The 27,535-nt window shown below is 42.5% G+C and overlaps 1 protein-coding gene across 2 annotated transcripts in view; it reads right to left on the reverse strand.

Annotated features, from left to right (window-relative positions):
- The window catches only part of nudcd1 (NudC domain containing 1), a 104,419-nt gene that overhangs the window by 7,045 nt on the left and 69,839 nt on the right, over positions 1 to 27,535 (reverse strand). For both annotated transcript variants that reach the window (XM_060942685.1, XM_060942684.1), the window contains exon 9: positions 11,397 to 11,556. In XM_060942685.1, the coding sequence (XP_060798668.1) occupies positions 11,397 to 11,556 (160 nt within the window). The remainder of the gene's footprint in view (positions 1 to 11,396; positions 11,557 to 27,535) is intronic.

The following is a 27,535-nucleotide window of genomic DNA, read 5'->3' on the forward strand; positions in this document are numbered from 1 at the left end:
AATGACGTAAATACCAGCGCGGCGGACTAGTGTCCGAAAGCGTTTTTTCATTTTAGCAATGAGCTCACTGTATAGTAATTCCCTATATAGGGAGTAGTGAACGAGTGAGCGATTTCGGACACGGTATCGGTCTCCAGAGCAGACCTGAAGACAGATCTTTATACAGGAGTTCGAATAGAAACACCAGGATGAACTTGGTGGCGAGAATCAAAAAGCTTGTAAGAGGGATTGAGTTATAAAAGCAAAGGATGTGAAAACATGCTCATTTATTCATTCATTTTTAGTAACCGCTTTATTCTGGTTCAAACTTATTCCGGCAACACTGGGTGCCAAAAGGGAATTTCACATTTGATCAGATGCCAGTTCATCACAGGACACCACACACACGCATTTGCAACTGGGTGTAATGTAGTGTATCCAGTTCACCTTGGGAGGTTTTTGGAAGTTTCTGGAACCCAGAACACAGACAGCAACCAGAGAGAACCCTGGAGCTGTGAAGCGGCAATTCTACCGTTTGTGCCATCAGATCAAAGCAATTTATTTAACAGTTATTCCACGAAATCGAGCCGTACATGAGCTGATAGCCGACGAGTAATTTCCGCTTAGAATGTAAACAAACCGGCGAAATGATAGCGGCAATTTGTGAAAAATGCTATAATATCAATTATTGAAAAATTAAAAAAAACAGATAGGCTACATCAAATACTTTTATGCCATATTCTGTTGCTTTTTATTTATTTTTTTATTCTTTGGGGTTTTGTTTTCAAGTACAGTTTTTATTTCATCCTCGGTTGGTTCAGCAACACGCTCCGCCATTTTGTTTTTCTCTACTCACGGTATATGATCTCCAGGAATACACGGAGACCGTCACTGCCTACATGTGGAAGTGCATGGATGACGTTACGGTCACCAGAACCGTCTCCATTCGGGCCAACCAGAAGCCATGGCTGACAGGGGAAGTCTATAGGCTCCTGTGGCTCGGAACGCCGCCTTCAGAGCTGGGGACGAGGTGGGCCTGAGGACAGCTAGGGCCAATCGACAAGGCATCAGGGTGGCCAAGAGACAGTATTCCAGGCACATTGCTGACCATTTCAACGACAGCAGAGACACCAGGAACCTGTGGCGGGGGATTCAGACCATCACAGACTACAAGCCCTCGCCACAGACCTGTGACAACTCCACGTCTCTGCTGAATCAGTTGAACGACTTCTTCGCTCGCTTTGAGGCAGACAACAGCACCACGGCAAAGAAAACCCCACCACCTCCCGGCGACCAGGTGTTGACGCTGTCCCCAGACAGCGTGAGGAGAGCTCTCAGGGCGACAAATGTACGAAAAGCCCCAGGTCCTGATAACATTCCTGGTCGTGTCCTGAGAGACTGTGCCGAGGAACTCACAGATGTCTTTACAGACATCTTCAACATCTCGTTGAGCCAGGCTGTTGTCCCCACGTGCCTCAAAGCCACCACCATCATCCCGGTCCCGAAGAAGCAGTCTCCCTCCTGCTTCAATGACTACCGCCCTGTCGCACTCACTCCCATCCTCATGAAGTGCTTCGAGCGGCTAGTCATGAGGCATATCAAGTCTGCCCTCCCCCCAGGGGCGCAGATAGGATTTTTGAACTGGGGGGGACTGAGCTGTCAGCAAATGATTCCATTTTGTGTATATATGTGTGTATATATACACTACCATTCAAAAGTTTGGGGTCACTTTGAAATGTTCTTATTTTTGAAAGAAAAGCACTGTTCTTTTCAATGAAGATCACTTTAAACTAATCAGAAATACACTCTATACATTGCTAATGTGGTAAATGACTATTCTAGCTGCAAATGTCTGGTTTTTGGTGCAATATCTCCATAGGTGTATAGAGGCCCATTTCCAGCAACTCTCACTCCAGTGTTCTAATGGTACAATGTGTTTGCTCATTGCCTCAGAAGGCTAATGGATGATTAGAAAACCCTTGTACAATCATGTTAGCACAGCTGAAAACAGTTGAGCTCTTTAGAGAAGCTATAAAACTGACCTTCCTTTGAGCAGATTGAGTTTCTGGAGCATCACATTTGTGGGGTCGATTAAATGCTCAAAATGGCCAGAAAAATGTCTTGACTATATTTTCTATTCATTTTACAACTTATGGTGGGAAATAAAAGTGTGACTTTTCATGGAAAACACAAAATTGTCTGGGTGACCCCAAACTTTTGAACGGTAGTGTGTATACATGTTATTTCACCTCCCTCACTGCCATCACCAGGAACTACCTGCAGGCCAGGACAATGATAACATTTTAACATAGCCTATGGAAATCCAAAGTTTACACATTATCATCACGCACAGAAATTGCAAAACTGTAAAACTAGTTTTCTCATCTCATTATCTCTAGCTGCTTTATCCTTCTACAGGGTCGCAGGCAAGCTGGAGCCTATCCCAGCTGACTACGGGCGAAAGGCGGGGTACACCCTGGACAAGTCGCCAGGTCATCACAGGGCTGACACAGACACAGACAACCATTCACACTCACATTCACACCTACGGTCAATTTAGAGTCACCAGTTAACCTAACCTGCATGTCTTTGGACTGTGGGGGAAACCAGAGCACCCGGAGGAAACCCACGCGGACACGGGGAGAACATGCAAACTCCACACAGAAAGGCCCTCGCCGGCCCCAGGGCTCGAACCCAGGACCTTCTTGCTGTGAGGCGACAGCGCTAACCACTACACCACCGTGCCGCCCCTAAAACTAGTTTTAAAACCGCTAAATTCCAACTGTTAAACATAGCGAGAGGCTGGGCTATGTGTGTGTGTGTGTGTGTGTGTGTGTGTGTGTGTGTGTGTGTAAAGTGTAAACCAGTGCATCCTGACTTTCTAACTATGCCTGTGTGTTGCGTGAGCGGCAGTCAGTCAACAACTCTTCGCAAAGTTTCCTTATGAAACAATATGCTCGCTGAAATTATGGCAGGGAACGCCAGATTAAACATTAAAACTGCCTTCTGAGCACTGTATCTACAGGCTACCACCGAAAGAAGGAGGCTACCAGAAAGGCATCTCTAGCCCGTATGATTTTACTTTCACTACGACATTACTTTGAACAGACTATCAAAAAATTGCAAGGTGATATGATAAAGTAAGGCACAGTTTACTTACAGTCGTTTTTTTTTTTTGAAAAAACGATGCAATTGTTTTCTGCCTTTTGGCACCCTTCATCATGCCGTGTTGGGGTCCTGAACTAGGAGGAGCTGTCCCCGATATGCCTGTCAAACTTGTTGTGGGTAACCATAGCAACCAAGCTCGAGCTCGCAACCTGTGCAGTCTGCGCAGTTGCAGCTATGTATGTACTGCTGTGCACCTCAATAAACCGAATGGTAATTAGTCTTTTGATTTTTCCGTGAGGTTTGCCTTATGCAAAGAAAGACAGCATAGATGTTTTTTCCTCCCTACAAGTGGGGCGGGGGACCGAACGAGGTGGATTTAAATCTGGGTGGGACGAATCCCCCCCGTCCCCCCCTCTATCTGTGCCCATGCCTCCTCCCCGCCCTGGATCCTTTCCAGTTTGCATATCAATCCAACCGTTTGACCGATGACGCCATCTCCACTGCCCTCCACTCAGCCCTCACCCACCTGGAGACAAAAGACTCGTATGTCAGAATGCTGTTCATAGACTTTAGCTCAGCATTCAACACAGTCATTCCTCAGCAGCTCATTCACAAACTGGACCAGCTGGGACTCAACACCTCCCTGTGCAACTGGCTGCTGGACTTCCTGACGGGGAGACCACAGACTGTACAGGTTGGCAGCAACTCCTCCAGCACCATCACACTAAACACGGGGGGCCCCCCAAGGATGTGTGCTAAGCCCCCTCCTCTTCACTTTGCTGACCCACGACTGCACACCAACATCCAGCTCAAATATCTTCATTAAGTTTGCGGATGACACGACTGTGGTGGGTCTCATCAACAACGGCGATGAGACAATCTACAGGAGTGAGGTGAGCCGCTTGGCCATGTGGTGCAAGGACAACAATCTCCGTCTGAACGTGGAGAAGACAAAGGAGATTGTTGTGGACTTCAGGAGAGAGCACACCCAGCATGCTCCACTATCTATCGACGGTGCTGCAGTGGAGAGGGCGAGCAGCACCAAGTTTCTCGGTGTGCACATCTCTAAAGACCTGTCCTGGAGCAACAACACCGCATCACTGGCCAGAAAAGCCCAACAGCGTCTGTACTTCCTCCGCAAACTGAGGAGAGCAAGAGTCCCGGCCCCCATCATGCACACATTCTACAGAGGCACCATCGAGAACATCCTGACCAGCTGCATCACCGTGTGGCACGGCGCCTGCACCGTGTCCTGCTGCAAGACTCTGCAGCGCATCGTGAGAGCAGCTGAGAAGATCATTGGTGTCTCTCTCCCTTCCCTTATGGATATCTATAACTCCTGCCTCACCCGCAAAGCCATCAGGATTGCAGGTGACCTCACCCACCCACCCACCCATCTCACAGCCTCTTCAGCCTGCTGCTGTCGGGGAGGAGACTGCGGAGTCTCCGGGCCAAAACCAGCAGGCTCAAGAACAGTTTCTTTCACCAGGCGGTCAGGAGGCTCAACTCCCTCCCTGTTCTGCCCCTCCTCCCCCCTGCCACAGATTCTGCTCGCACACACCCCTTCAGCATCTGACATGTCATCCTCACAGATCCCCCCCCCAACACACACACACATACATACATACATACATACATACATCTCATCGTTCGTTAACACACTGAACTCAGGGACCGCACATCTCACTTTACCTCGCCCATTTGCACTATTCCGCACTACCTCACCTTAACAGCTGCTAGTTTGTTTATTCTGCTTATTTCATGTTTACCTGCTATACCTCAAGTGCCCTTGACTGTTTGGTTATTGTACCAATTTGTGTGTGTGTGTGTGTGTGTGTGTGTGTTTAGTCTAGTTAATATCTAGAGTGTTTATACTGTTTATATTGTCTGTTTGAGTGTTTAGTCTATGTCTTGTTTTATCTAGTGTTTATACTGTTTATTTATACTGTTTATATTGTTTGTCTGAGTGTTTAGTCTGTCTAGTTCCTATCTAGAGTGTTTATACTGTTTATATTGTTTGTTTTTTTCAATTATTCTATGTTTATTTATTGCATTGCCTGTTTGCACTGTGGGTCAGAGAGGACTGATATTTCATCTGTGCTGTATGTCGAGCATGTAGAGCATATTTGACAATAAAGTTGACTTGACTTGATATGAGCCGATGTCCAAGTAGTAGAGTAGCCAATCAGAGTGCACGATTGCTCATATGCAGTGAATGTGGATAGAATAAATAAAAGAACATTAGAAAAACAGATGCAAACTGTGAATCTGATACCGACTTACATTTCTTTGTCTTCTTCACTTTGGTTAAGGGTGTGTAAGCGTCTACACTCGACATACAGTATACGGCATTTTTCATTTGCATTTTCGTGACACTGTATTACTGCTGTGTAATCCAAAGACGAAAAAATAAATTAATTAATTAAAAATTTTTATATATATATATATATATATATATATATATATATATATATATATATATATATATATAAATGTACAAGTTGTTTAGGCTGTACATATAGTAGAACAGATTTGCTGATGTCTATAATACGTTTATAAAATGTAGTATACTCAAAGTGAGATAAAAATAGTATCTATTAATAATGTGTGAGCGTCACATTGGCATGCAAAGTCTCACAGACGGGTCCATGCTGGACGGAGGAAAGTGCCAGTTTTCACTGTTGCACAACCCACAAGTACTACAATTCCTGCAATGAGGACTTAATGTCCTCTTCATGTCAACACATCATATCAACTTCAAATGAAACACTTTTGGATGATTCCATGATTAGGATACAGTGGCATGCAAAAGTCTGGGCACCCTTACTTAAAATGTCTGTTACTGTGAAGAGTTAAGTGAGCAGAAGATGAACTGATCACCAAAAGGCATAAAGGTAAAGACGACACATTTCTTTTCAGCGTTTTCTGCAGGATGTGTATTATTTTTGTTTTGTACAATTGGAGAGTGAAAAAAGAAAAGGAACACCAAGCAAAAGTTTGGGCACCCCAATACATTTGAGTTCTCAGGTAACTTTTACCAAGGTTCCAGACCTTAATTAGCTTATTGAGCTGTGGGTTGTTCAAATTCTTCGTTAGGAAAGGTCAGATGATGCAGATTTCAAAGCTGTATAAAATTCTCCGACTCCTCAAACTTGTCCCTAAAATCAACAGCCATGGGCTCCTCTAAGCAACTCCCTCGCATTCTGAAGAATAAAATAATTGATGCTCACAAAGCAGGAGAAGGCTACGAGAACGTAGCAAAGTGTTTTCAGGTAGCCGTTTCCTCAGATTGTAATGTTATTAAGAAATGGCAGTTAAGAGAAAAAGTGGAGATCAAGGTGAGGTCTGGAAGATGAAGAAAACTTTCTGAAAGAACTGCTCGTAGGATTGCTAGAAAGGCAAATAAAAATCCCTGTTTGACTGCAAAAGACCTTCAGAAAGGTTTAGCAGACCCTGGAGTGGTGGTGCACTGTTCTACTATGCAGCAACACCTGAACAAATATGACCTTCATGGAAGAGTCATCAGAAGAAAACCGTTCCTGTGTCCTAGCCACAAAATTCAGCGTCTGAAGTTTGCAAATGAACATCTAAATAAGCCTGATGCATTTTGGAAACAAGTCCTGTAGACTGATGAAATCAAAATAGAACTTTTTGGCCACAATGTGCAAAGGTATGTTTGGAGAAAAAAAGGTGCCAAATTCCAGGAAAAGAACACCTCTCCAACTCTGAAGCATGGGTGTGGATCGATCATGCTTTGGGGTTGTGTTGCAGCCAATGGCACAGGGCACATTTCATTGGTCGAGGGAAGCATGGATTTGAATAAATACTAACAAATTCTGGAAGCAAACATCACACCATCTGTAAAAAAAAAAGTTGAAGTTAAAAAGAGGACGGGCCCTACGATGATCCAAAACACACCTCAAAATCTACAATGGAATACCTCAAGAGGCACAAGCTGAAGGTTTTGCCCTGGCCCTCACAGTCCCCTGACCTAAACATCATTGAAAATCTGTGGATAGATCTCAAAAGAGCAGTGCATGCAAGACAGCCCAAGAAACTTGTAGAACTGGAAGCCTTTTGCAAGGACAAATGTGTGAAAATCCCCCAGGAAAGAACTGAAAAATTATTAGCTGGCTACAAAAAGTGTTTACAAGCTGTGATACTTGCCAAAGGGGATGTTACTACGGTAGGTACTAACCATGCAGGGTGCCCAAACTTTTGCTTCGGGCCCTTTTCCTTTTTTGTCATTTTGAAAATGTAAAAGATGAAAATAAAAAAAATTGTTTTTGCTTAAAATATAAACAGAATGAGTCATCTTTAACTCTATGCCTTTTGGAGATCATTTCATCTTCAACTTGCTTCACTGTTCACAGTAACAGCAATTTTGACCAGGGGTGCCCAAACTTTTGCATACCATTGTACCTTTTATCTCTTGTAACTCGTACAAATTAAAACTGGTTAAACGTGCAGTTATGTTTGAAAACATAATCCATCTCTGAAAAAATTTTATTTTTTAAAAAAGTGTCTTTGCTGACAATTATATTTTTCTCTTAAATGACTACCAGGCTTGAAAGTAACATGGTTGAGAGGTTGTTTTTTTTTTAAGCACAGAATTAGCAAACACACAGAATGTGGTTAACTAAACTCCATGCTACGGTAATGACATGAGGACCTTAAGAAAATTCTAATGGTTTACATTTTTTTAAAATCAATAATTTAATTCAATCTACAACTGGGCAATGATTTTGCACTTTTAAACTGCTCTCGTCAGCCAACATGAAAACAAACAGCATTGAAAATAAACAGAAAATAATTTTCTTCTTTGGTGTATTGATGAAGCGGCAGCCAAGGCAATGGTTCACACAATGGTAATGTCCAAGCCTGATTACTGCAACGTTATCCTTTATGGCTTACCAGAGTGTATATTAAAGCACCTCACTAGGGTACAGATGATGTCTGCATGTTTCATTTTACGACGTGGCAAATATGAGCACATAACGCCCGTTATGAAACAACTCCACTGGATGCCTGGATGCCAGCGGATCCAGTACAAAGTCCTGATCATGATATTCAATTCTCTGAATGGCCTTTCTCCACCGTACCTTGAAGAACTTATAATGAAGAGGCCTCTAAAGAGAACTACAGTTGACAACAATAATTTGGTGGTTCCTAGTATCAAGTGGGGGTGGCACGGTGGTGTAATGGTTAGCGCTGTCGCCTCACAGCAAGAAGGTCCTGGGTTCGAGCCCCGGGGCCGGCGAGGGCCTTTCTGTGTGGAGTTTGCATGTTCTCCCCGTGTCCATGTGGGTTTCCTCCGGGTGCTCCGGTTTCCCCCACAGTCCAAAGACATGCAGGTTAGGTTAATTGGTGACTCTAAATTGACCGTAGGTGTGAATGGGAGTGTGAATGGTTGTCTGTGTCTATGTGTCAGCCCTGTGATGACCTGGCGACTTGTCCAGGGTGTACCCCGCCTTTCGCCCGTAGTCAGCTGGGATAGGCTCCAGCTTGCCTGCGACCCTGTAGAAGGATAAAGCGGCTAGAGATAATGAGAGAGAGAGTGTATCAAGTGAAGTTCATTTGGTAGAAGAACGCTAGCCTATGCAGGTCCCAAGTTACCTTGCCAAGAGAACTTATGTCATGTGTAAACATTAACAACTTCAAGAAACAATTGGGAACCTTCTTATTTAAAATCAGCTTATTCTTCTTAGATTCTGACTTGTTTATTAAAAATGAATGTTTTTTTAAATCTATTTTTATTCTGTAGTGATTTTAGACTTGAAGTATAACTATCGTTTTTTTCATTGTAAAGCGCTATAGAGTGTACACACATACATTATATATATATATATATATATATATATACACATACACACACAGCGCTATATAAATCTCATCTCATCTCATTATCTGTAGCCGCTTTATCCTGTTCTACAGGGTCGCAGGCAAGCTGGAGCCTATCCCAGCTGACTACGGGCGAAAGGCGGGGTACACCCTGGACAAGTCGCCAGGTCATCACAGGGCTGACACATCGACACAGACAACCATTCACACTCACATTCACACCTACGCTCAATTTAGAGTCACCAGTTAACCTAACCTGCATGTCTTTGGACTGTGGGGGAAACCGGAGCACCCGGAGGAAACCCACGCGGACACGGGGAGAACATGCAAACTCCACACAGAAAGGCCCTCGCCGGCCACGGGGCTCGAACCCGGACCTTCTTGCTGTGAGGCGACAGCGCTAACCACTACACTACCGTTCCGCCCCCGCTATATAAATGTATTATTAAAATTATTATTCCCATGATCTTCAGGAAATTCAGGATCTTCAGACTTCCTGTTGAACATGTGCCTTGTGGGGTTTTCCACACAGGAATTTCAGAGGAGTGAAAGTATTCAGCTAACAAGGTTTGGTACACAACAAAAATATAAATTTTCAGTTGAATTCAATGCAATTTTATTGATGTAGCACTTTTAACAATGGACATTTTTACAAAGCAGATTCATATGATAACTGGATATACAGTGCCTTGCAAAAGTATTCGTCCCCCTTAGTGTTTGTCCTGTTTTGTTGCATTACAAGCTGGTATTAAAATGGATTTTTTGGGGGTTAGCACCATTTGATTTACACAACATGACTACCACTTTAAAGGTGCACATTGTTTTTGTATTGTGACACAAACAATAAGATAAAAAAAACAGAAATCTCGAGTGTGCATAGGTATTCACCCCCCTCTCAAAGTCAATACTTTGTAAAGCCACCTTCTGCTATAATTACAGCTGCAAGTCTATTGGGGTATGTCTCTATTAGCTTAGCACATCTAGCCACTGGGATTTTTGCCCATTCCTCAAGGCAAAACTGCTCCAACTCCTTCAAGTTAGATGGGTTGCACTGGTGTACAGCAATCTTCAAGTTATGCCACAGATTCTCAATTGGATTGAGGTCTGGGCTTTGACTAGGCCATTCTAAGACATTTACATGTTTCCCTTTAAACCACTCCAGTGTAGCTTTAGCAGTATGTTTAGGGTCATTACCCTGCTGGAACGTGAACCTTCATCCCAGTCTCAAACCTCTGGCTGACTCAAATAGGTTTTCCTCTAGAATTGCCCTGTATTTAGTGCCACCCATCTTTCCTTCAGTCCTGACCAGCTTTCCTGTCCCTGCAGATGAAAAACATCCCCACAGCATGATGCTGCCACCACCATGCTTCACTGTAGGAACGGTGTTCTCAGGGTGTTGGGTTTGCGCCACACATGGCATTTCCCATGATGGCTAAAAAGATTAATTTTAGTCTCATTTGACCAGAGAATCTTCTTCCATGTGTTTGGAGAGTCTGCCACATGCTGTTGGACAAACTCTAAATGTGTTTTCTTCAGCAATGGCTTTTTTTCCCTCTGTGGAGTGTATGGCTTAAAGTGGTCCTATAGACAGATACTCCCATCTCCGCTGTGGATCTTTGCAGCTCCTTCAGTGCTATCTTTGGTGTCTTTGTTGCATCTCTGATTAATGCCCTCCTTGCCTGATTTGAGAGTTTTGGTGGGTGGCCTTCTCTTGTCAGGTTTGTAGATAGATAGATACTTTATTAATCCCAGAGTGAGTGAGTGAGTGAGTATGTATGTATGTATGTATGTATCTATCTATCGATCTATCTACAAACTTGACAAGAGAAGGCTACCCACCAAAAGTAGTGGTGCCATATTCTTTCCATTTTGCTATAATGGATTTAATGGTGCTATAATGGATTTAATTAATTTCACATACTTTTGCCACTCACTGATATGTAATATTGGATCATTTTCCTCAATAAATAAATGAGCAAGTATAATATTTTTGTCTAATTTCTACTTTTAGGACTTGTGTGAAAATCTGATATTTTAGGTCATATTTATGCAGAAATATAGAAAATTCTAAAGGGTTCACAAACTTTCAAGCACCACTGTAAAGGATGAGTCATGGAAAAGGATGCTTCATGATGAATGGATTTACACATTAATGCAAAATATGACCTTAATTATATTTCAAGTTATAGTTGAGACTGAGGGGGAGCTGTTTTATGCCAAAAGTGCTGTAGATGGTTTTTTTTTAATTAAAGTTTAAAGTTAATTATCTGAAACATACACAGACTGTTGTGAAAAAGACACTATTTGCATTCAAGATGTTTTTTAACTTTAGTTTAGATACATATTAGTAAATGTAGTCAGTGAGAAACAAAATGGCATCCCGATCATAGAATCACTCTTTGAGACATTCAGTCCAGGCAGCAGATAATGGAGAAGGAGAAAGAAGGAATGTTCATGATGGGACTCACCGAGTGCGTTGAAGGTAGCGATGTGTTCCCACAAGGCATCGGGCTGCTCAGGACGCGGCTGCCACAGCAAGGCATCGACATCATGCCGCAGACAGAAAGACGGCATTTCAGATGGATTTATGTCTACGGTGAAAAGGTACTGGTGGCTACCGAGGTTCACCTAATGAACCAGAAACAAGAATTTTAGAAGAATTTCAAAGTGTACATTTGATGACAATTCATCCAGTTCATAAATTCATAATACTATCAGGGCTTTCCCCAGAAAAAAATGCATCAGAGTGGTGCTGCTGATGCACAGCACAGCCCATAAGGGCCCTGAAGGCTGCTAGTGGGCCTGGGGGCATGCTCCCCTGGAAAATTTTGAAATTAGAGACTTCAAATGGTGCATTCTGGTAGCATCTAGGGCTGAATTAGGCACAATTCAACATTATTAAATTTGTTATTTTACCTCGTCAAATATGCAAGGGGAAAAATTAGATTCGAAATTAAAAAAAAAAAAAAAAAAAAAAAAAAAAAAAAACACTTTTGGCCCTTTTTCACTACTCTTTTTCAGCTCACTTCAGCCCAACACGGCTCGCGTTTCAACTACCTCAGAACAGCACGACTCAGCTCGCTTCAGCCCTACTCAGCACCCAAAACTAGCACGGTTTTGCAGTGAGGCTGAAGCGAGCCAAACCGAGCCGAGTGGGGCTAGGGGCGTGAGGAGACACTCCCCTGTGCACTGATTGGTGAGGAGGAGTGTCCTCACATGCCCACACACGCCCCGCGAGCACGCTGGGATCTGTAAACACCGTAAACCCAGAAGAAGAAGAATTAAAGCCGCAAGCGGCCTCGACGGGCCCTCGCGCCAGCGGCCAAGGGGGGCGGGGGCATGCGTCCCCGCGAAATAACTTCCACAGCTTCTTCGGCAAGAGACATTACTCCCACAATGGCGACAAAGCACAGAATTGGACACATGGCAACAATAGGGTCTCGCACTGTACGGTGCTTGGGGGGCGCTATAGAGGCCCTGAGGCCCGCCTGGATCTGGGCTTCTGGTTCTCAGTAGCGGTGGCAGTCTAAGAAGAAGGAGCCAAATTTCGTGCGTTGTCGACCATGGCAAGCGCCCCAATAAGGGTCTTGTAAAGAGTTTGCTTGCCAAGTTTGACAAATCAGAAGCTGCAATATCATTTTTCCCATAACCAGCACCCCCAGGGGCGAAAGTGCACAAAATTTGGCGTACTTGTCAGGTGAGCTATGAAGAGTTTGCGTATCAAGTTTGATGACAATTGAGTAAATAGAAGATGAGATATAGATTTTTGAAGAATAAATTTTAGGGTTTTCCCATGTCAGAAGGCGGCGCTATGCCGTACATGAGCGATTATGAGTTGGAAAAATAAGTGTCTACAACAGCAATGCACTATCACAAGGTAGTGGTGTGAAGGAAAAGCATTATGGAATAATTTACCAAAAACCCGTTTTGGAGCAATTGCGTCGGCCAAAAACAGCGCCCCTCATGGACGAAAATTCCCAAAATGTGGTAAACATGACATGGGAGGAAGTGAGAGGGTGGCCGTGAAGTTTGACCAAATTTGAGGAAAGATTGGATTTTTTGCCCAAAAATAGCGCCCCCAGTGGCGAAAGTGCACAAAATTTGGCGTATATGTCAGGTGAGCTATGAAGAGTTTGCGTATCAAGTTTGATGACAATTGAGTAAATAGAAGATGAGATATAGATTTTTGAAGAATAAATTTTTTGGTTTTTCCCATGTCAGTAGGTGGCGCAATGCTGTACATGAGCGATTAAGAGTTGGAAAAATAAGTGTCTACAACAGCAACGTACTATCACAAGGAAGTGGTGTGAAGGAAAAGCATTATGGAATCATTTACCAAAAACCCGTTTTGGAGCAATTGCGTCGGCCAAAAACAGCGCCCCCCATGGACGAAAATTCCCAAAATGTGGTATACATGACATGGGAGGCAGTAAGAGGGTGGCCGCGAAGTTTGACCAAATTTGAGGAAAGATTGGATTTTTTGCCCAGAAATAGCGCCCCCAGTGGCGAAAAATCACAGAAATTGGGTAACATGTCAGAAGCCCAATGAGTGATTTGCGTGTGAAGAATGAGCAGTTTTGAGCAATCAGAAGATTTGTTATGAATTTTTAAGCATGTAAAATTTTGAAGTGAAAATTGATTGACGTATAACTTATGAACGGTTTAACCTACGTGAAACGTATTTAGCATCATTTGTCAGCCATGTCTGTAGATGATGTGTATCAATTTTGGTGATGTTCCTATGAACGGTCTAGGAGGAGTTGCGCCGTCTTCGTGGCCATGCATTTTGCACAAAAGTGAAATTACCTCACTTCCTGTTGGGCGGGGCTAATGCATTGGCATTACATTTTTGTCCGGCTTAGTGAGATACATATGCGTACCAAAGGGCATGCCACTACTACAAACTACATGGCAACCAGGCACCTTAAAGCGAGAGGCAAAAATCACAACACGTTAGGGGGCGCTATAGAGGCCCCGAGGCCCGGCTGGATCTGGGCTTCTGGTTCTCAGTAGCGGTGGCAGTCCAAGAAAAAGGGGCAAAATTTCGAGCGTTGTCGACCATGGCAAGCGCCCCAATTAGGGTCTTGTAAAGAGTTTGCCTGCCAAGTTTGACAAATCAGAAGCTGCAATATCATTTTTGCCATAACCAGCACCCCCAGTGGCGAAAGTGCACAAAATTTGGCGTATATGTCAGGTGAGCTATGAAGAGTTTGCGTATGAAGTTTGATGACAATTGAGCAAATAGAAGATGAGATATAGATTTTTGAAGAATAAATTTTTTGGTTTTTCCCATGTCAGTAGGTGGCGCTATGCTGTACATGAGCGATTATGAGATGGAAAAATAAGTGTTCACAACAGCAACGTACTATCACAAGGTAGTGGTGTGAAGGAAAAGCATTATGGAATTATTTACCAAAAACCCGTTTTGGAGAAATTGCGTCGGCAAAAAACAGCGCCCCCCATGGACGAATATTCCCAAAATGTGGTATACATGACATGGGAGGTAGTAAGAGGGTGGCCGTGAAGTTTGACCAAATTTGAGGAAAGATTGGATTTTTTGCCCAAAAATAGCGCCCCCAGTGGCGAAATATAACAGAAATTGGGTAACATGTCAGAAGCCCAATGAGTGATTAGCGTGTGAAGTATGAGCAGTGTTGAGCAATTAGAAGATTTGTTATGAATTTTTTAGCATGTAAAATTTTGAAGTGAAAATTTATTGACGTATAACTTCTGAACGGATAATGCTACGTGAAACGTATTTAGTAACTTTTGTCAGCCATGTCTGTAGATGATGTGTATCAATTTTGGTGACATTCCCATGAACGGTCTAGGAGGAGTTGCGCCATCTTCGTGGCCATGCATTTCGCACAAAAGTGAAATTACCTCACTTCCTGTTGGGCGTGGCTAATGCATTGGCATTACATTTTTGTCCGGCTTAGTGAGATACATATGCATACCAAATGGCATGCCACTACTACAAACTATATGGCAACCAGGCACCTTAATGCGGGAGGCCAAAATCACAACGACTTAGGGGGCGCTATAGAGGCCCTGAGCCCCGGCCAAGTTTGGGCTTGTGGTTCTGAGTAGCGGTGGCAATTCTCGGAAGTGGCGCCAAATTTCGTGCGTTTTCGCCCATGGCAAGCGCCCCGAAAATGGCCCAACAGCGGAGAAAAATAAAGAAGAAGAAGAAGACGGAAGAATAATAATAGTGAACTCTTACAAGAACAATAGGGCCTTCGCCCTATAGGGCTCGGGCCCTAATTACGAATTATGAGAATTTCTGAAGCCTTATGCGCCTCGCCTCATCTATACGCTCTTGCCAGTATCTGTTGGCGTTGTCGGTGACAACAAGCCACAGCACCAAGACCAGCAACACTAACGACTCCATGTTTATTGTTTACTATCCGGGTCGTGAGACTACCACTTAAAAGGTCACTGATGTCACTGTTTGCGCCGCCTAACATCACGTGACGTCCACCCACTTTCGCTAACTCCACCCAATGTGTCCACCCACTTCCAGCCAGCACGGTTCAGCGCGGTTGTAGTCGAAATGCAACTCCAACAGCCCCGCTCAGCTCGACTCAGCATGGCACGGCTCAGCCCAACTCAGCCGCGTTGGTAGTGGAAAAGCGGCATTTGTAGCACGCCTCTTCATTTTCCAATTCCAGGATGCTAAGAACAGAATCGAGGTCAACACACGCAACAGCGCCATCTAGAGACCAGCGCCTAGGATGTGGTTTTATGTATGGTTGCGAATGGCCATCAGTGCACACAGTGAAACCCTTTATTTTCACTTCTGGGTTGAGTACCAGGATAGTCTAGACCTATACATTACAATATCTTCCTATTTCTATAGCTATTACTCATTTTCAGAAGGGAATAGGAGATATTTAGGTGCAGAAAGTACTCTGCATTGTTCAATTTATGGTATCGATTTTTTTTTTTTGGCGTGCAAGTGACAGCACAGCGCTGACGTCACACAGCACGGCCGAGTGCCGCATATCCGCGCTTTGGGGAAAGCCCTGACTACTATGTATTACTCTGGAAGGTTTCGGTTTCATGTTCCATGTGTCAGTGATGAAGAAAGTTCAAGTACAATGGTGAAGAAAAGTTTCTACAGTTACATTTTTGGCACTGTATCCAACCTTTACTTAGTTTATTTAGTGACAATTCCTGTTTTCTTATCCAAACGCACGTACAGTGGTATGCAAAAGTTTGGACACCCCTGGTCAAAATTACTGTTACTGTTCAGCAAGTTGAAGATGAAATGAGCTCCAAAAGGCATCAAGTTAAAGATGACTCATTCCCTTTATATTTTAAGCAAAAACAATTTATTTTCATCTTTTACATTTTCAAAATGACAAAAAAGGAAAAGGGCCCGAAGCAAAAGTTTGGGCACCCTGCGTGGTTAGTACCTAGCAGCACCCCCTTTGGCAAGTATAACAGCTTGTAAACGCTTTTTGTAGCCAGCCAAGAGTCTTTCAATTCTTATTTGAGGAATTTTCATCCATTCTTCCTTGCAAAAGTCTTCCAGTTCTGAGAGATTCCTGGGACGTCTTGCATGCACTGCTCTTTTGAGGTCTATCCACAGGTTTTCAATGATGTTCAGATCAGGGGACTGTGAGGGCCAGGGCAAAACCTTCAGCCTGCGCTTCTTGAGGTAGTCTATTGTGGATTTTGAGATGTGTTTAGGATCATTATCCATTTATAGAAGCCATTCTCTTTTCAACTTCAGCTTTTTTACAGATGGGGTTATGTTTGCTTCCAGAATTTGCTGGAATTTCATTGAATTCATTCTTCCCTCTACCCGTGAAATGTTCCCCGTGCCATTGGCTGCAACACAACCCCAAAGCATGATTGATCCACCTCCATGCTTAACGGTTGGAGAGGTGTTTTTTTCATGAAATTCTGTACCCTTTTTTCTCCAAACATACCTGTGCTTGTTGCTGCCAAAGAGTTCCGTTTTAACCTCAATCGGTCCACAGGACTTGTTTCCAAAATGCATCAGGCTTGTTTAGATGTTCTTTTGCAAACTTGTGACGATGAATTTTGTGGTGAGGACGCAGGAGAGGTTTTCTTCTGATGACTCTTCCACGAAGGCCATATTTGTGCAGGTGTCACTGAACAGTAGAACAATGTACCACAACTCCAGAGTCTGCTAAATCTTCCTGAAGGTCTTTTGCAGTCAAGCAGGGGTTCTGATTTACCTTTCTAGCAATCCTACGAGCAGCTCTCTCTGAAATTTTTCCTGGTCTTCTAGACCTTATCTTGACCTCCACTGTTCCTGTTACCTGCCATTTCTTAATTACATTTCGAACTGAGGAAATGGCAACCTGAAAACATTTTGCTATCTTTTTATAGCCTTTTCCTGCTTTGTGGGCCTCAACCATTTTCGGAGTGGTAGGAAGCTGCTTAGAAGAACCCATGGCTGCTGATTTTTGGGACTAGGCTAGAGGAGCCTGGGTATTTATAAAGCTTTGAAATTTGCATCACCTGGCCTTTCCTAACGATGAGTGTGAACAAGCTATAATCCGAACAAACTAATTAAGGTCTGAGACCTTGGTCAAAGTGATCTGAGTGCTCAAATCTCTTAGGCTTCCCATACATTTGCAAGTTACTCCTTTCCATTTTTCATTCTAAAATTTTACAAAACCAAAATAATACACCAATATTGCTTAAAATGTTGAAAAGTGTGTTTCATCTTTAACTTTATGCCTTTTGGAGTTCATTTCATCTTCAACTTGCTTAACTGTTCACAGTAACTTTGACCAGGAGTACCAAAACTTTTGCATACCACTGTAGATAGCACAATTATCCAAAAAAATATTCATTACGTTCATTTCACTCTCTTCAATCCCTTCCCTCACTTGCGTCTATAAAAGTGGACATGAAAAATACATTTACGTTGACGCACAATCATGTCATAGTAGGACCCGTCAACCTGGCAGTTGGTGTTCATTTATCCTAGAAGATTCACCTGATTAGCATCACCCTCCTTTATTTATTAGAAGAGCTTTATTTATTAGCGGAGCTTCAGTGTTAGAAGGCCCGCGCGAGCGGAGCACCATACCTAAGAAAAAATGGTAAACCCATTGAGTCGATTTTTTGTGGTTTGTCCGTGTACCACCACTCATATACACCGCCTAGTGGCCAGTGTTAGTAATTACCAGTCATACACACCGCCTAGTGGCCAGTGTTAGTAATTACCAGTCATACACACCGCATAGTGGCCAGTGTTAGTAATTACCAGTCATACACACCGCCTCCTGGCCAGTGTTAGTAATTACCAGTCATACACACCGCCTAGTGGCCAGTGCTAGTAATTACCAGTCATACACACCGCCTAGTGGCCAGTGCTAGTAATTACCAGTCATACACACCGCCTAGTGGCCAGTGTTAGTAATTACCAGTCAGACACACCGCCTAGTGGCCAGTGTTAGTAATTACCAGTCAGACACACCGCCTAGTGGCCAGTGTTAGTAATTACCAGTCAGACACACCGCCTAGTGGCCAGTGTTAGTAATTACCAGTCAGACACACCGCCTAGTGGCCAGTGCTAGCCAGTAAAGAAATAAAACAAGAGAGACTGGCTATAAGAAAATTCTACAACCCAGAAACAGATGGGAGCTCCGCTTTTAGGCAGTGCCTAAATCTATCTATCTATCTATCTATCTATCTATCTATCTATCTATCTATCTATCTATCTATCTCTTTTTTTAAACCCTCAAAAAAGCATATCAGTATGCAAAAACCCAATCCGGGAAGCATCCCAGACATCTCTAGCAAAATATAAAATAACTCACTAAAGTGGCATGGATATGTTTTTATTTAGTCTACTTTTTAACCCTTTTTAATGGATATTTTTTTATTTTGTCTACTTTCTGACCTTTAGAGTCAATTTCCCTACGATTTGATCAAGATGTTGCATTATGTTACACAGGAAACAGACATAAGGGGAATCAGTTTAGTTTGTAGTGAAACATCAGCTTTCTCAATGACCATAATTCTTCTAGAACCAGACTTGATACATGCAAAAGCAAAATATATTTCAGTTCAGATAAGTCTAGAAAACTGTATTACATTACAGGCATTTAGCAGACACACTTATCCAGGGCAGTGTACAATGAGTGTACATACACACACAAATATATATATATATATATATATATATATATATATATATATATATATATATATATATATATATATATATAGACCCTTCCCACTGACATCACCAGAAACCGGAAGCAAACAAACCCTGCGCCATATTGGAAGACCAACAAACTCGTGATTAGGGAGAAATAACGGTAGCGCGCGGAATTTAAACCCACGAGGCACTTGATTCATCATAAACCTACAATGGTAAACTTTTGTGCTGTGTTAGGGTGTTCCAACAAAGCTGATGGGAAAGGTGAAAAGAAGTCTTTCTACAGAATACCAGCTGTGATTGAGACACAAGGGGAGCAAACCAAGGAGCTTTCTGCCAGGAGACAGAGAATAAGTGCATTACTGAGTGTCTGAGCAAAGGAGAGCCTGAACGTTGCAACCTCCCTATTGGCTGTTTATAAAAATGTATCAATTGTTGCCCTTCATCGCGGACTCGAGAGACGAGACCTGACGAGTTAGTTCGTTGGTAGCAGAACAAAATGTCTGGACACAAATCGGGTTTTCAGAAAAGGAAAGAAAATAAACGCAGGGTCGAAAATACAAAAAAGGAGGCAGAAAAAGCAAAACGAGTTAAGGTAGGACAAATGGTTACTTTTCTGAGGCAGCCCGCCATGGCTGCAGGCTTTCAGTTGTGTCATTGAATGGTTACTTTTCTGAGGCAGCCCGCCGTGGCTGCCTGCAGGCTTATTTATTATAGCCCATTTAGTTAAAATAGTTGATCTAAAATGTTTATAGTTATGTGATGGTTGTCCTCAGTGTTCGAACTATGCCGATATTTTCGGGGGGTCCCTTTTTTTCCCTTGGGGGGTGCTTGCGCTTGTCTCGGAGCGCGGATCTCCAAACACGAGAAGCCTATCTTACGCACATATCACACGGACTCCACACCTCCACACACGCATCGCGTCTGAAGTCATAACTCATCAGGGGAAATCGTGTCTGCATTGGCATGTTCAAAAAACAACCTCGCGTCATCAATGATACCACACGCAAGAACAAAAAAAAACAGTCAGGCTACTCAACAACCAACCTGGCAGCAGCAGTCGTTGTCATATCGGTTTATTTTATCTTTGATGTAAACACAACACTTCGGATATGCAAATGCTTCCCGTTACACACAATTGCTATGTCAATAAACATCATTTTGCCAATATTTTAGAGACCCCCCCCCCAACATTTCCCAAATCATGTTTTCAAGGGATCTCATGTCTGTTTCAGGGGATCTCGGATCCCCCGAGTACCCCGTAGTTCGAACACTGGTTGTCCTGATTTAGACTGGTGTGTTTTGTTTTGTTTTTTTTTTGGGGGGGGGGGTTGCGCAATGTTGCACCCGGGTCCAGATTAGGGCAGAACCAGCCCTGGCTACATTTCAGGTATAGTTTGTTTTATGTATGTATGTACTTTCATAGATGTGTACTTGGTCTTCCAATATGGCGACTACCGAAATCTCGTGGCGACGTCATGCGGGAAGGGTCTATATATACACACATACATAAATACACACACACACAGGGACTGGGGAGCAGTTGGGGGTTAGGTGCCTTGCTCAAGGGCACTTCAGCCATGGATTTTTCCTGCCGGTTCAGGGACTTGAACCAGCAACTCTTTGGGCTCAAAGCTGCTTCTCTAACTTATAGGCCATGGCCATGTATGGATAGTAGAAAATGTCAGGCCCTGGTCACACTACAACTTGTGATGGGTTTGTGAATACCTGATGATGAAAAATCAGGAGCATTGCCACCAATCGTGCAGTATATGTCAATTGTTCTCTGAGCTTCACGAGTTGTTTTTTGTTATGGCTCCCTCTCATGAGCGACCCAAAACATCGCGAAAAATTTCAACTGGTGGCAATGTTTTTGTCAGCAAACTTAAGTGATGAATACTTGCAAATGGGTTTGGGAATATTTCCTGAAGTTTGGGGAACCTTCGTCGAGCCTCTTGAGATGCATTTGTCTCAAATCCATATCCCAGATGCTCACAGGAGCCTCATCAACACAGCGGCTTGGCATAGTCTAACGTTCGCCAAGATTTAAAAAGTGCATTTCTATTAGGAGATCCTTCGGAGCATGTTGTGCATGCTCTTGGGACCCAGTCATTATGAGAAACACCTGATGCTGATTTGAGCACAATCAGCATGCGCATATAAGGATGCTGTTTTCACAGAGACTTTGCAAGCATTCTGTCAGGTATGCAGCGGTAGACGGATGCAAGAAGAGAGTGTTTATTAGCAGGCGTGATATTTACAAAAACAAAAAACCGAAAACAGTCATAAACATGGCTAGAAACAAACATGACCGTGATGATAATACTGATTGCGATCAAATCAGTATCAGGTGTTTCTCGTAACGATTGGGTCCTGTGAGCCAGCGTGGCCGTTCGAGTGCGCAAACACGCGACAGTCAAGTGTTCGTCTGCTGTGTGACCACAACTTTTAACTCACCTTTAAAATCACCATGCATCGTCACCAAAACGCTTCATTTTCATTGATAACCCATCGCAAAGCATCACGAGCTGGAGTGTGAGCATAGCTTTAAGGAGTTTCCAAGGCCACTATACAATAAGCTACCAGTTTGTGTGGTATGACAGTGCAGGAAGATTTATTTCACACTTGTGTACCTACAGTGGTGCTTGAAAGTTTGTGAACCCTTTAGAATTTTCTATATTTCTGCATAAATATGACCGAAAACATGATCAGATTTTCACACAAGTCCTAAAAGTAGATAAAAAGAACCCAGTTAAACAAATGAGACAAAACTATTATACTCCGTCATTTATTTATTGAGGAAAATGATCCAATATTGCATATCTGTGAGTGGCAAAATTATGTGAACCTTTGCTTTCAGTATCTGGTGTGACCCCCTTGTGCAGCAATAAATGCAACTAAATATTTCCGGTAACTGTTGATCAGTCCTGCACACCGGCTTGGAGGAATTTTAGCCCGTTCCTCCGTACAGAACAGCTTCAACTCTGGGATGTTGGTGGGTTTCCTCACATGAACTGCTCGCTTCAGGTCCTTCCACAACATTTCGATTGGATTAAGGTCAGGACTTTGACTTGGCCATTCCAAAACATTAACTTTGTTCTTCTTTAACCATTCTTTGGTATAACGACTTGTGTGTTTAGGGTTGCTGTCTTGCTGCATGACCCACCTTCTCTTGAGATTCAGTTCATGGACAGATGTCCTGACATTTTCCTTTAGAATTCGCTGGTATAATTCAGAATTCATTGTTCCATCAATGATGGCAAGCCGTCCTGGCCCAGATGCAGTAAAACAGGCCCAAACCATGATACTACCACCACCATATTTCACAGACAGGATAAGGTTCTTATGCTGGAATGCAGTGTTTTCCTTTCTCCAAACATAACGCTTCTCATTAAAACCAAAAAGTTCTATTTTGGTCTCATCCGTCCACAAAACATTTTTCCAATAGCCTTCTGGCTTGTCCACGTGATATTTAGCAAACTGCAGACGAGCAGCAATGTTCTTTTCGGAGAGCAGTGGCTTTCTCCTTGCAACCCTGCCATGCACACCACTGTTATTCAGTGTTCTCCTGATGGTGGACTCATTTACATTAGCCAATGTGAGAGAGGCCTTCAGTTACTTAGAAGTTACCCTGGGGTCCTTTGTGACCTTGCCGACTATTACACACCTTGCTCTTTGTTCTTTGTTGGTCGACCACTCCTGGGGAGGGTAACAATGGTCTTGATTTTCCTCCATTTGTACACAATCTGTCTGACTGTGGATCGGTGGGGTCCAAACTCCTTAGAGATGGTTTTGTAACCTTTTCCAGCCTGATGAGCATCAACAACGCTTTTTCTGAGGTCCTCAGAAATCTCCTTTGTTCGTGCCATGATACACTTCCACAAACATGTGTTGTGAAGATCAGACTTTGATAGATCCCTGTTCTTTAAATAAAACAGGGTGCCCACTCACACCTGATTGTCATCCCATTGATTGAAAACACCTGACTCTAATTTCACCTTCAAATTAACTGCTAATCCTAGAGGTTCACATACTTTTGCCACTCACATATGTAATACTGGATCATTTTCCTCAATAAATAAATGACCAAGTATAATATTTTTTGTCTCACTTGTTTAACTGGGTTCTCTTTATCTACTTTTAGGACTTGTGTGAAAATCTGATGATGTTTTAGGTCAGGGGCGTGTTTAACCTATTTTTCGGGGTGCTCAAGCACCCCCAAAAACGAGCTCAGCACCCCCTAGCTCAGCACCCTCAAAAACACTGCTTTTGGACGTAATTTTCAGAAATAAGTGCCCTTGCGCACTGCGCAATGAATGTGTGCGCGGCAGCGCGGGCGTGTTCTTGAATTCACCTGTTACGTGAGTTCTATGGCCAGTAAAATACCTCTCCTCCTTGCGTCCCCTCTGATTGGGTTGCCTGTCCGCGCGAGTGCTTGCTACGACATGGTGTTTTTTTCAACTGGATTCCACGCCGATGAGGAACTCGAAGTAGCACCTGAGTATTACTGGCATAGCGAGATGTGAAGATACGGACTGGAGTTACAATTGTTAAACACAACACAATAATATGCATAATGCAATATTGATGTTCCCTGGTCTATGAACAGAATGATAAAAACGACATTTACCATCCATATCGAGATACTTTTGTACTTAATGTAACATAGCGTTTACTAATGTAAACTAATGTAAAATCATAATAATACACACTATTATTACACAAAACACAATAACACATTAATTAACAATTACCACTGTTCAAAATGAATAGCTCCAACATTACAAATGCAGTAGTAGGTCTTGTTAAAAATATAACGTAAATATTTGCGGCAGTGGTTGTAAATGTGTAGATATCATAGTTTATTGGGTCAGCTTCTGTTAAAACATTGCAGAATTGTCTAGTAGTCTTCTTGTCTAGTTAAGTCTGTCTAAATGCGGAATAAACGTGGAAACACTGTCGTTCAAGCCAGGTGCCTCTGTCAGCTCTGGGGGCTAAGCACCCCCAAAGATCAGATGCTAGAATCGCCCCTGTTTTAGGTCATACTTATGCAGAAATATAGAAATTTCTAAAGGGTTCACAAACTTTCAAGCACCATTGTATGACTGTGTGAATTTCACTTCTTACCACATTACGATGGCTGTGCATGGAATGGGATTCAAACATGTATTGCATTCTCTCCAGGCTGGATTTCTTGGTCAGCAGTCACATTTTTAACAGTGGAGTGCTGGATATTTATCATCCGGTTTGAATGTCAGTAAAAGTCAGTAAAAATACAAAAAAAAAACAAACCCACAGTGGTCTATGCTATGCCGTAAAACAAAAATACATCTATCCATGGTTTAATGATGTAGATCAGATGCAAGTGTGGATGTGACTGATTCTCCTGAAAGCCAGTATCCATGGTGTTTGCTCCTATTTCAAAAGAACAATAGAGCTAAAAATAAATCATCTTTCTGTAAAAATAAATACAGAGCCTTTATCCTATCATTATTCCCATAGGTTCTTTCCAACACCTTTCAATTTCCCTTTATTAAGTAGTTATGAAACAGCATTGTTATTATCCACAAGCTATCATTTTCCTTCATCAACCAAGATTGTTCTGTCCTACATAATAAACCAACTGCTTTACAAGATGCTTATTAAGAGAGCCACGATAGGTCATTCCTCTTGCTAACGCACAGGCAATCAGCACTTAATGAAAACATCCTTCACCTTTACCAAAAAGCAAGCAAGAAACTTTTAATACATTATTTCACGAAAATTGAAGCTAAATGTCAAGCCTTTTACCCAACTAGGAGCTGTCTTAGCTCCACTCAAGAGGCCACGTGCAAGTCATAAAGGTGACACACCGTTCTCGAGAGGTGTTCAAAGAGCAAACATGAAGACCTTTCAGCTCGGTTCCTGCACTCAGCTGAAAGATACAAATCTACAATCGGAGCGGTCTGGGAAAAGCCAAGGATATTGTTAAGGCACAATATGTGAGCTGATGCACTCATGAAAAGGTCAGCATGTTTCCTTCATGCGTCAAAGCGCAATTTAGTAGGATGGAGGGTTGTTACCAGTGAAGAGAGAAAAAAAAAATCAAAAGAAAGAAACGAGTTCGTCACACAAGAATTGGAATGCAAGAGGCTCTGAAAGACATGTTGTGCACAGAAGGTGCATTAAGAGGAAAAAAAAAAAAAGAAGTCAATATGTCTTAACCAATAAGAAACCCTGATTCAAACAATAGCTACACATGTACCTTGATGATAAATTCATAAATAACACAAGTCATGCTGAAGTATTTGCGTCAAAACGTGACGTGATGTTTTTATGTACTGTGCTACTTTGCCTTTACAGGAAGCACAATTATCATTGGTGGCTGTTGAAGACTGTTGTAACTCATTTGTATCCTTATCCTGCAAGTTATTAGGTTGTCTTTACTAAACAAGATCAATTGTGAGCTACTGCTCACTTACATATCCCCCCCCCCCGCTCATATCAGAATGCAAGCAATCGAAGGAATAGGACACTTATTATGAATCAAACAGTTGTGATTTGTATGTAGTGAAAGTTCATTATGTCTACCTATTGAAACTATTCTTTAAATTCGTTTCTTAAGACAAGGATTTTTTAAGATGTTACCTTGACAGTTTCGGCGATAAACTTCCGCCTTCTTCAAAACAGTCACCAGATGTCGAGTGGTGACTCGACATAGAAAGAAAAAAAGATTCCAGCGTTGGATTTTAGAGGCAGTGGAGATACGCAAGCGTGCGCAGAGAACGATGAACCGGGATGAGGGAGCGTATGCGCTGTCGCACACCTGGAGCGCTGTCCTGGAGGAGCGACCTGACAGCAGGAGGCGTGAACTACCTGTCAAATTGGGCGGGACGTTCACGCCTCCTTAGAGTAACATCAGCTGATAAGGCACGTCACCACTCGACATCTGGTGACTGTTTTGAAGAAGGCGGAAGTTTATCGCCGAAACTGTCAAGGTAACATCTTAAAAAATCCTTGTCTTAAGAAACGAATTTAAAGAATAGTTGTGATTTGTAGTTGCTGAGAAAAGTGTGATGAAAATTTTGTAAATCCACGCTACATGTTTCGTAAATACATTCAGTTGGTAAACAGGAAGTCGATCTGCGACAGACCTGAAAACGGTATACACGGTATAGAACCCCAAGCTGAAGTTTGGTACCAGGTGGCTATGATTTGTGGTTGCTAGGATAAAGGGTGTTTTGGATGGACGGACAGATGTAAACCAGTATCCCCCCCCCAGAGCAGGGGTACAGTATAATAATAAACACATTTATGAAAATCTTTTACCAGAACGTCAAGGACGCAGTAGCTCATATGGCCTGCCATCAAAACAACCATGACTACCAAAACATCAAACAGAACTGAAATGTGACAAATGTGAGAGAGGACCAACTGTTTACAACAGGAAAATCAACAAAAGGATTAAATTTTGTTCAAGGATCTTTGAAATTCTTGACAAGATCTTCAAGAAGCTTAAAAAACAAAACCCACATTCAGTTCCAAGCAAAACAATTCTTTACTGATGTTATCATGACGTATCATGAACACAAAGTTATGTTGAACATTCAGGAAAAAGCAAACAGATGGCAAGATAACAATATCCTCATCAATCTGTTTGCTTTTTCCTGAATGTTCAACATAACTTTGTGTTCATGATACGTCATGATAACATCAGTAAAGAATTGTTTTGCTTGGAATTGAATGTGGGTTTTGTTTAAGATTCTTGTAGATCTTGTCAAGAACTTTAAAGATCTTGACAAGAATTCTGAAGATCCTTGATGATCTTGAAAAGAACTTTGAACATCCTTGAAGAACTTGGCAGGAAAATTGAAGATCCCTGAAGATATTGTCAAGAAGTTAAAAGATCTTTGTACATCCTTGAAGATCTTGCCAAGAATTTTAAAGATCCTTGAAGATCTGTTGAGGATCTTTGTTGAGATCCTCAAAGACCCTCACAAAGAACTTTACAGATCCTTGAAAGATTTTCACCAGGGAACCACCGCTCTGGAGAGACTGAATGGGATTTAGCTAACTAGCGGTGGTTTTTGCTAACAAAGTTAGCTGAAAGTTACCGCTAGTTATGTAGGGATAATGGTAGTTCTCTTGCGTCAAATTAAAAATGATGGGCAGCTCATGATTTTTTTTTTTTGAGAGTTGCTCTTATCTGATTGGTTGGTGCCAATTGGTGCCAGTTGCCCTTTGTCTCACCTGGTTGCCCGTTGCCGGCAACATTGCCCAAAAAGTTGCCCTGTGTTTAATCACCTTAAAAAGTGCATATCACAGGTAAATTCAGGAGCAAGATCAATGTAATTCTCCTATTTTATATTAAACTTTGGTAAAATATCTGTCACATTTTGCATTTTGTGCAATTTTTTTTTACCTTGTGCAATACCAGAACAATTCAGTTGAAATCAAGCCATTTGAGGCGAATTGGTC

This window comes from Neoarius graeffei, chromosome 16, assembly GCF_027579695.1.
Source record: "Neoarius graeffei isolate fNeoGra1 chromosome 16, fNeoGra1.pri, whole genome shotgun sequence".
NCBI lineage: Eukaryota > Metazoa > Chordata > Actinopteri > Siluriformes > Ariidae > Neoarius > Neoarius graeffei.